The sequence below is a fragment of the Alosa alosa genome, chromosome 1 (assembly GCF_017589495.1).
Source record: "Alosa alosa isolate M-15738 ecotype Scorff River chromosome 1, AALO_Geno_1.1, whole genome shotgun sequence".
Lineage (NCBI taxonomy): Eukaryota > Metazoa > Chordata > Actinopteri > Clupeiformes > Clupeidae > Alosa > Alosa alosa.
Window position 1 is genome coordinate 35,114,639 of NC_063189.1, and position 11,339 is coordinate 35,125,977.

The 11,339-nt window shown below is 40.4% G+C and overlaps 1 protein-coding gene across 1 annotated transcript; it reads right to left on the minus strand.

Annotated features, from left to right (window-relative positions):
* Window positions 1–8,705: 8,705 nt before the first annotated feature.
* Window positions 8,706–10,475, minus strand: LOC125299790 (G-protein coupled receptor 35-like). The gene is made up of 3 exons (XM_048251272.1): window positions 10,420–10,475; window positions 9,511–10,247; window positions 8,706–8,734 (listed from the first exon to the last, which is right to left on the minus strand). Exons 1-3 carry the CDS (start codon window positions 10,473–10,475, stop codon window positions 8,706–8,708), a joined length of 822 nt encoding a protein of 273 aa, XP_048107229.1.
* Between the last annotated feature and the right edge of the window lie 864 nt (window positions 10,476–11,339).

Consider the following 11,339-nt stretch of genomic DNA (forward strand, 5'->3'; position numbering starts at 1 on the left):
GCCTCCAATTGCAGCCAGCTGTCAGGAACTCACTAAGTGTTCATGCAAAAAAGGTTGCACCCATAGATGCAAGTGCTTCCGTTTGGGGCTTTTGTGCACAGCACTATGTGGTTGCACATGTGAATAGTAGATGTAGAGCACTGTTACAGTGACTCAATTAATTCCAAAGGGTGAAATGTTGATGGTGTTTTCTTAAAAACACAATTGAAAAATTGCTCACATTTGCTGTGAAATGGAATGTTATTTTTCCATGCTGAGATACTTACTGCCATATTGTTCTTCTTGGCATCAGAGTTCTTTGCCTTGTTACAGTTAAAAAAAAAAAAAAAAACATGCTCTGTTATCGCCTGCTCTGGTTGTACAGTCGTATTTTAGATAGGCAAGTTGGTGCACGGCTCTGTCAGTCCTGATGCTGTTGCATACGCTCTCTTCTATTGTCCCTCAGTGAAATTTCTAAGATTAATTTAGCCCTTCCAGGGTTTGTAGTCTTTATACATAGTTCATTTGTGACACTGAATCTCAGTTATGTGCCTTTTTGCTTGATTTTTGCTTGATTGAATTTCCAATGACTTCATCATAGAAGGAAACAGAAATGTAGTGAATGTTAACATTGATTTGGGCCACATCTGCTAAATTAATTGCAATTAATGAAGTTCTAGTGTCTTATTTGGTGGCCATCTTTAAAAATGGCTGCCATATTACATTTTCAAGTTGCAAATGAGGTGGATTTGATTATATTGCTCTTGAGCACAAACACACAAAATTACATACTTGTATCATCATTTTCTAAATTCACTCTTTTGGCGGCCACATTGTAAAATGGCTTCCATTTCAAGTGGCGAGTCAGGTAGATTTGATTGTATTGTTTTTTTAGCACATTCATGCCAAAATTCATGCTTGTATAATAACTTGCTTGATCAATTCTGTGCAACAAATCCATTTCTATGGTATTTTTTGGCGGCCATCTTGGAAAATGGCCGTCATTTAAACTGGAAAATCAGTTAGATTTTATTGTATTGGTCTTGAGCACATACATGCCTAATTTCATGCTTGTATCATAATATCTTTGGTCAATTCTGAGCAATAAATCAATTTCTGGGGTATTTTTTGGCGGCCATCTTGGAAAATGGCTGCCATTTCAAGTGGCCAATCAGGTAGATTTGATTGTATTGGTCTTGAGCACATACCTGCCGAATTCCACGCTTGTATCATAATTTGCACGATTTTTCCTGTAGCCGCTCTACTATCATAACAGGCCGTCACTGTACAGTTTACACTGCACATTTAACTAGACTCAAACATGGCCTGCATTAACAGACTGCATCTCAGATCCATATGTGTTGGGAAGTAACAGAATACAACTGTATTTAAATACAGCAACTGTAACTGTATTTAAATACAGTTACAATTTAAATGGTTGGTATTCAGAATACAGTTACACTGATGCATTTCAGGAATTTAATTTTAAATCATTATAACATGTAGGCCAATTGGCTCTTCCCTATTCAAATTCAAATATTCTTAACCACACCATGTAGCCTATGTATCTCTCAGGTGGCTCCTTTCTTTCCCCCTCTGTTAATATTGATAGCCTAAAAGAAAAACCTCTCAGGGAAGGTAAAATGTCAAATTAGCTTTGTTGTAGTGCAGTAGGGATAGGCCCATGTTTTGGGCCAGTATAGGTTCAGTAGAGTGTTCTGCAGAAAGGCATGTAACTTCCCTTGTGCTATTGAATTCATTAAAAAATATTTGTATTTTGGATTTGGTAGCCTATGTGCAGACAAAACACAAAAAAACAAAAATCAATTATAGGGCATGTATTCTGTAATTTGTCGCGGAATACATTTTAAAAGTAACCTTCCAAACATTATATTTGCTAGAACTGTAAACTGTAATCTTGAGGGTACACCAATTGGCTTTCAAAGTATTTTTTTTAGTGGTTATTCACTACAGCCTTTACACACAGTGAATGCACTGACGGCTTGCTTTCACCACATGTGACTTTGTTTAGTGGCACATGTGCATGTTTAATAATCAATCTCTTTTGGAGCCAAGGAGTTGCCATAGTTTTAACTGTTTTAAATATTCTTTTAAAGTGTGTTGCATATCCCTGCATTAAAAAGAGGAAAAGGCATTTTGCATGTTCCATTGCCCCATGTTTGTGGGTGTTGCACAGAAAATGCAAATAAACAAAGAAATGTGAAAGACACACCAGACTTCATTTCCAGTAGATGGCGATAACAGTCCATCTATAAACAGTCCATCTATTCCCACATTATTTTGGCATGAGAGTAACATTCATCACAAAAAATATGTACACATCACTATACACTCTTTTTCCAATGATGTAGATTTGATTATGCCTTGGGTGTACTGTGGAGTGGGTAAGACTGTTTAGTGGCAGGCTAATCATGGAGGCCTACCGCTGACTTGCGCTAGCCTAGTAACAGCGAACTCTGCAATTAGAAGGACTGGATGAAACATGTTGAAAACGGTCTCCTCTGATAAATATCACACTGGCTAATTTGGTCCAAAATTCCGAACTACCCCTTTCACACATACATTTATGCATTCCCACATCTCATAGATATTCATATGGAATTGTCAGAATAGACAACATATACTGCGTTCCAAATTATTATGCAAATTACATTTTTCTCAGATTTTCCTAAATAGTTGATGCAAATGACAGTAAGTATAATTTTCAAGTCATCAACCGTTAGAGTATGATTCGAATTTTATTGACGAAACCTCCCAATGATAACAGTATTTTTTTTTTTTTTTTTTTCAAAAATAAAAAACTCAAAATGCACTGTTCCAAATTATTATGCACAACAGAGTTTCAAGACATTTTATAGATTGTAAAGAACTAAAAATGGTAATTTGTTGAATTTCCAGCATTAGGAGGTCATATAAATTAAATCAAAAGTTATTTCAATCAAAAACATCTTAACAGGACAAGTTACATGTTAACATAGGACCCCTTCATTGATATCACCTTAACAAATCTTGCATCCTTTGAACTTGTGAGTTCTTGGAGAGTTTCTGCTTTAATGTCTTTGCAGGATGTCAGAATAGCCTCCCAGAGCTGCTGCTTGGATGTGAACTGCCTCCCACCCTCATAGATCTTTTGCTTGATGATGCTCCAAGGTTCTCAATAGGGTTGAGTTCAGGGGAAGATGGGGGCCACACCATGAGTTTCTCTCCTTTTATGCCCATAGCACCCAATGACCCAGAGGTATTCTTTGCAGCATAAGATGGTGCATTGTTATGCATAAAGATGATTTTGCTATGGAAGGCATGGTTCTTCTTTTTGTACCACGGAAGAAAGTGGTCAGTCAGAAACTCTTTATACTTTGCCGAGGTCATTTTCACACCGTTAGGGACCCTAAAGGGGCCTACCAGCTCTCCCCCCATAATTCTGGCCCAAAACATGACTCCGCCACCTCCTTGCTGACGTCTCAGCCTTGTTGGTGGCCATTCACCAACCATCCATTACTCCACCCATCTAGGGTTGCACGGCACTCATCCGTAAACAAAACTGTTTGAAAATTAGGGCTAGTCCACACGTACCAAACCCATCTTTTTTTCCTCCGTCTTCCCTGGAACCGTATCAAGAATATTTGCGTCCAAACGGATCCATCTTAAAGGGACAACAGGCAACGTTTTCGTCATCGTCGTAAGTCGGTATATGGTTAAATGACTCATTACAGGGCGAAGAAGACTCTCTCGCCCGCCCCTACTGCCTGTAGGAAGAATATCCCGCTTGCAAGTTCAGTGTATCGTACCCGCCGACTGAAGCAGGATCAGTTTACATCCTGCATCCACAGCACAGAGGCAGGCTAACGAAACGCTAGCGATTGTTGCAAACGTGTGTATAATGGCAGAGCCGGTGAAGAAGCAGCGAAAACCCTTGACGTAAGATGCAAAGAAAAGGAAAAGAGCTTCAGACCGAGCGAGGGGGAGTTTCGTAGAGAAAAAGCTAGAATCAGGCTTGTCTGGTGTCCCTTTAACACGACTCAACACGTTACTTCATATCCCAGGCCTATAGGTGGCACTGTTTGTTACAGAAATTGACCAAAGCTTGCGCGGTATAGGCTATAGAGCTGCACAGTCCCGCCCACAGCCGATGCCGGAAGTAAAAATTCAATGCAATTTCTCCATTGACAACTGCGGTATAAGCCATAAAAACTTAACTGCACGTGGTAGACTTAAAACCAGCTACGGCTGTACTAAGCGATTGTATATGCTCATATAGACACCAAGAGTTCATGGGGCACTAACCTTGTTTTGAGATAAATGCCTTTTATTCGCGATCTCTTGGATAAGTACTTCATTACCCACAATCCTGAACAATCCCACAGTGATGCCTCTGATTGGTGGAAAGGCCGTTATGGTCATAGCAGAGAATGTAGACGGGCTCTGGTCATACTTTAGACCGGCACATCCGGGAACTTGACTCGCAGGACAACGTTCCGCCCTTTCGGGGAAAACAAACAACCCGCATCATTAACTCCAACGCAAATTAGGGTCAATAAACGTAATGCATTTTACAGAAATCGCAGGAGTAAATAATAACAAAAATACCACAAATCAATATGACCACTCAATACATAACCACTTTGCCGGGTCGCTGACCGTGAAAGATACCTACAAAAGCTTAATTCAATTAATATAAAAACATGTCCCTTCAGTCTCCTCGAGTAATGGGTGGTGCAACAACCCCACTCAGTGACCAGAAGTGTCATACGGTCTTCTCTTCTTATGGCTTGTAGCCATAATTTTCTTCTGTCAGGATTTTTTTTGAGGACATTGTAGGCAAAAGAAACTCAGGGAGGGGTTCTTAGCTGTGTGGTTGGTACATGTCTACAGGTTCACTCTGGTTTGTTCTGAGGGAATGTTTTCCCCTCAAAAGGGGCATGGCGTAAACAACCTGCTCTGTGTGACGCGGGTCCGGTTGTAAGTATAGTTTGAAACTCTCTCAGCGAAAATTATTGACAAAGATGGCGGAGTATTTTACTGCCTATGGCGAAAATATTAATATGATTAAAAACTTTCTTGACGAATATTGGTACTTGTATCAACAAGGATTGTGGTTTATACATCACACAAACTTAGTCAGGGCCAATACACTATCAAATAGACCACTGTAAATGTTAGTTCAAACACTCAAACTTTTCAGGTAGCCGACAGACTAACCTTTAGCATTTCCGAGATTGTATGTCATAATGCAGCTAACATTAGCCTACATGCTACACAGGTATGAAATATATTATGTTTTAGTCAGTGTCCAAAGGGGTGAAAGCCACTTTAAATCTGGTCACATTATTGACTGTTGTGAGTCCGAGAGTCAGCTTGTGGGTTTTGTAAGGGCCAGCATGAGGGACAAGACCTACAAAGTTGTGGTGAGTTAAGCAGGGGAGGTTGGTAACGCACGCTGCTAGTTAACATTAGCTAGGCTACTGTAGCCTTCATACTGTATGATTCATATCAATCATTAACCTAGGAATACTTCTTTGTGCATTTAATGAACATTTTGTGTAATAATTCACGGCAAATTAATAAACTGAATATGGTGGTCCAAGAGCAGACCATGCACCAGTCCATGCATCAGCCCGACTGAGCAGTGATGACAGCATAGGATGACCGTCAGGTACGGCACACCATGTTGCTAACGTTAACCGCTTTTACACACACACAATATAAAATACACAATGATAAATATAAAATTCAATATCAAAACACTATTATTTAAACGATTACTCCTGAAATAACTGCTATTAACTGCACATTCACTATATAAAAATCACTGTTTGGAGGAAAGAGTCCGCGTGCTGTCGCCGGTTGGAAATGATGTAAATGGCAAAATAAATCGTGCCGATTTTGCCTATATTATTCAGTGAGGTGCAGTGGTTTATGGGATGAGTAGTTTTTTTGGATTTTCTCTTCGTTTTTTCACTCGAAATTATATGTTGTATGCTTATGAGTTATGCCGTAGCTGGTTAGCCTAAGACATGCTGTAAAACTCTTTAGATACGGATTTTTCCAAACGTCAATGGGACAAATGAATGGGAATTTTACATCCGGCACCTAACCGCATTTTGGCAGTGGGCGGGACTGTGCAGCTCTATTCACCCCTTGCATGTGACGTCACATTTTGTTCGCGCCACAGCAAAATAGCCTAGTGGACGGCAAGAACACGGATCAAATCAATTGGTTGTAATGGGACATATCGCACAGCTAGGAGATTATAGTGAGATTTAACCGTAGTAATGCCCTTCCACGACTACTGGCTTATTGTTTGGAATACAACATCATCCCATGTTCTTGCATAGATCTATTTTGGTTTGTTTTCTTTGTGTTTCGGGAGTATTTCAACCACAATTGCATACTTATCTCGTCAGTGTATGAAGCACAGCAGCGGTTGCTATAGCAACCATATACTCTGAACAGGACGGCAGACTACAAGCACTTAGACAAAGTCTATGGCAAGATCTGAATGTAAACAGATAATACCGTTCAAGGTTTTTTTTATTTCCTATTTCTTTCAATTCTTTAACTTAAGACATGTAAGAAGTAAGTTTATTCGCTGGGCAACATACAAACTGACGAGTTACATTAGCCCTAGCAGTGTGAGCTACGATAAACGTTAGCTAGCTAGCTTCTAAGTGTGGCAGCTAAGTTATTATTTCATGTTCTGATATGACATTCTTAACATTTTGACTATGTTACAACTGATAAAAGCAAGACAAATAAAGTAACCAAATCGCTTTGCAATATTTTAGTCCAGAAATACTTATGGGTGTTCATTTACCATAATGTTAATTACAGTAGCCTAACGTTACGACCTAACGTTATCTCCCCTTGCTGTTACCACCAGTTTTAATAACTTTACATTTGTGATCATGACCCATTTCATCTAACAACACCATTGGCATCTTTCTTTGACTATCAGACCTCAAACAGCAATACATTGAACTACAAAGATGTTATAGTAATGGTGTTAAGTCCATCATAATCATTATGACATAATGTAATTTGCCGTCCGTCTCCTATCTTTTTGCCGTCCAGCATGGAGCCGTCACGTGACTTAAGTCACGTGTCTGCAAGGGGTGAATACAAACAGACAGAGTAGGCTACGAAAATGGCTAGTGCAAGGTAACCAGAATTGTTTGTTTGGACTGATAGTGAACTGTCAACTGTAGTCAACTGTAAAACTAATAAACATAATTTTTACGGTTTGTGAAGGGTGCAGTCCCGTCCTTTATTTGGCTAACGCAGGTACAAATAATCTCCTTTACTTTGTTTGGTTGTAGGATAGTCCGCGATTCACATTAGTTTTTGCTATCACTGCAAGTGCATAGGCTACTAAACGCTAGGCCTACCCAAGTTCTAGGCTATTCCGTCGCCACATTTGTAATATTGCTATAATACCTTTGTTAGTAACAGTCGATACTTTTGCCTGCATCAAATCGCGCATTCGCATTTAGTGCGCATCTACCATAGGCTTAACATGAGTTCTAAGCGTCTTTGTATGCTCATATCTGACTTCACTAGACTATGAATGCATTTATTTATGTTGTAAGATATGTAAAATAAATGAATGACACCGGCACTACGCACAAATTAATTTAAACTTACACCGCACTTCCTTAATAACTTCTGTTTGGAAGTTTCAGCTCTGTGCTGCATTTTGCAGAGCTATTGCCACGCCCTCTTCTCCTTTGACACTCATTTCCCCATTCAGTCCACTGCAGCTCCAACCAATTAGCCCAATCAGCCACAGACTTTATTAGGCAACACCCGTGCCCACAGCCCTTCCTTTGTTCAAGCCACATGGAGGAATCCTTGTTTGTTGCTGCTGCGAATGTCGTGTCCTGCCTTGTGTGTTTTTTGAACTATGTAAGTCATGTTTTTCTTCAATGAATGTTGTTAATTTAATTAATTTGATTGTTTATATGCATTGTTAGTTTATTAATTATGGGGCAAAGGAAATTATGTATTTACTTTGGACTATTTAGCCTATTTCCTGCATTCTATGTTCTTGTGTAAATGTTTGTTTAATTGAATTGTGGCCTTGTATTGTGGCATTATGGAGCTAATTGTATCCCATATCCCTTTCCCTCTTAGAGACCACACACACACACACACACACACACACGCATACCTACTCCTATCCAGACAGTCATACACACACAACCATAACCACACTGGATGTAGCCTGTGCTCTGAATCAGCGACAAATTTCTTCACAGTACGATGATCACGCATAAGTTTTCGTGAAATATCCAATGTTTTCATACCTTGTCCAAGGTAGTGCACAATTTCACGCTTTTCAGCAGCAGATATCCTTTTTCTTTCCCATATTGCTTGAAACATGTGGCATGCTTAACGATGTGGAACATCCTTTTTAATTAGTTTTCCTTTGATTGGGCTCACCTGGCTAACTAATTATCACAGGTGTCTGAGATTGATTTCAATGATCCAAAGAGCCCTGAGACAGAATACCATCCATGAGTTTAATTGAAAAACAAAAAAATAAATGTTTATGACACTTAAGTCCAATGCATAATAATTTGGAACACGGTGTACATACAAAACATTTATATACATTCATACATATAAAGTGAATATCTACAGTATAGGGGGGCTAACAGAAAACCAACAACCAGAGTGAGTTCAGTCTTACAAGTTAGTCATAACATCTAGTAAGAAAGCTTGAATTGGGCCAGGACTGGGTGTGTAAAAGTGAAAGGATCAAGCTTTGAAACACATAATTTCATTCATTGTAATAGACCTCTGAAGTTCGCCTACAAAAAACCTACCATGTTTGCCCATTTAACAACATAGGCCAGCTTAAAGCAGAACCATGGGGGCAGTGGGGAGTTACTGTCCGTTTCAGTTTTGATGCCCCCACTGGTCTGCTTAAGCTGCTTGTCCATAACTTGCCCTATTCTTTTTCCTAAGGGGTGCATGTGGTGAGCTTGAACAACAGGACTATGGGTAAATTTACACTGAACTTACACTTTAATGCAAGTTGCATCTGGGGTAGCAAAAATCGAAGTGTGCCGCCTTCACGAACCGGAGATCACAGTATCCACTCGAAGGCAGAGGACAAAAGTGTGTTCAGGAAAACGTCTGCATTTCAGACTTTTTCATCCCCGCGAGAGTTTAACAGGTGTGACGATTCAAAATCTCCATGTTATTTTTCCATAGACAAAATCGCCAGATACCGGATCTCAAAGATGGCAGCTTTTTTGTAGGCGAACTTCAGAGGTCTGTGGTAGCCAGCAAGAAGACAGTTGCTAGAAGTTTAGTAGGTGAAGTTCATCAAGTCAGTTGATGTTGCTCTGCCTCTAGTAGGTGATGCTGAATCACTTTGAGACTCATCTTTTAAATATTGCCTCAACAAGAAGTAATATCCAAACGAATCAAGGCAACAGTTTGTGGTGGCAATCCATTCAGCCACCTCACGGAAGTTATGAATTAGGCCTTCCAATGATGACCAACTTGTGCGGTCGACGTCGACCTTGTGGTACTCTACCAAACACATAGCCACATGGATAGGTGTGTAGCAAACAACAAACACAATCCAATTGGCTGTTACAAGTCGAACAAATGTCTTCTTTAGCACAGAGGTCTCCTCACCACTCTGATGCTCTCCTGATGTACGCAGAATGCAAGAGGTCTGGATGGAACAGAAAGTCATAGTGACTAGTGGGAGGACATAGCCCAATATCACCAACACCAGGAGGAATGTAAGAGAAAGCCTCTCCTCATCACGACGGCTGTAACATGTGCACAATTTTTCTGGAGTGTTGTTAGAGCCAAACACGAGGCATAGAGACACCAGCGTTACCCAGATGAGAGTGCAGACTAGCACAGCAATACGTTTCTTGGTGCTCCGCTCTCGGGCCCAGAAGGGGAACCTGATGCTGAGGTAGCGGTGCACACTGATGCAGGTGACGGTGAAGATGCTGGCGTACATGTTGATGTAATGGATGGAGACCATGGCTGAGCAGAAGTCCGAGGGCTCAAGAGGGTGGTAGGCAGCAAACACGCGTACAGGCAGGAAGAGCACCAGGGCGAGGTCTGTCAGGGCCAAGTTCAGCGTGTAGATGTGCGTGTCCGTCCACTGACGGCGCTTCAGGAGGAGGACGGTCACTGCCAATACGTTGAGCAGCAGGCCCAGCAGGAACACTGGGATGTAGAGCACCTGCTGGAAGTACTGGGGCTCATCTGCCCAGCTGTCATTACACCTCTACATCCTAGCCAGGGCCCAGAGCCAAGAGAGAAGGGGAGAAAGAGTTGGTGTGAGAGTTAGTTAATGGTAGAGCCAACCATTATTGGTTGTTGCAGATGTTGTAATGCTTGTTTAGATCATGTATTCATAGATAGAGAATCGTAGGAGAAGCATACCAACGACCGTCCCTGGCTTTGTCAAACTCTTTGGATTCCTGTTGGAGTCCACTCATGTTGCTGACTGCGCCTTAAAAGGAATAGCCTGTTGTAGTATGTGTGCTAACAGTAATAATAAACTGTAAGAGTTTAACACCACTATTGGTTCCTCATTTTTATTATCTGTAGAAAGAAGAGTGTGAGTCGTCTTCCTGTGCAGATAGATAGATAGATAGACTTTATTGATCCCCAAGATTTAGCACTGCACTAGAGACCAGGTGCCAGAGGATCACAAGTCTCTCTTGAAGCTTCTAAAGGAAGATTCTAAAGTCATAGTCAACTGGCAGTGGCTACTGAAATGAATATTATTTCAACTTCACTCAGTCATCTTACTACCATATGATGTTGCTGCATCATTTGGAAAGTTGCTTGGCTACATAGCAAAGGGCACATAAGGCAGGGGAATATTAGGGTGATTTCAGGACAAGGTCGGCCTGGGCCAAGGACTGACAGCAGGCTTGTGCAAAATTCAGAATTTTAGAATGGATCTCCATTCAATTCACGAATTGGAATTTGAATTGAATTGGCTCCGCCCCACAGGAAGTTGAATTTGAATTGGAATTGGAATGACAGGAAGTGGAATTAAATTCATGGCAATTCAAAGCAACTCCAGTCACACAACAGGAAGAATGTGTTGAATCTCACATGCATTCAGTTTTGGGAAAGTTACTTTGCACTATAAAATTGAATAGCTACAGTTCTTGGCTAAAAACACACTGTAATTTAAAAATGTTTAATTAGTATAAACAGTTTTTCTTTTGTTGATTATTTGAAGATGACTTGGCTAAAGGAGTAATTTAATTTAAGGTGGAAAAGTGAACATGATCATTTTGCTATACTTGAATTGCTTAAGTTTTGCTACAAGTTAGTTAGTTAGTTAA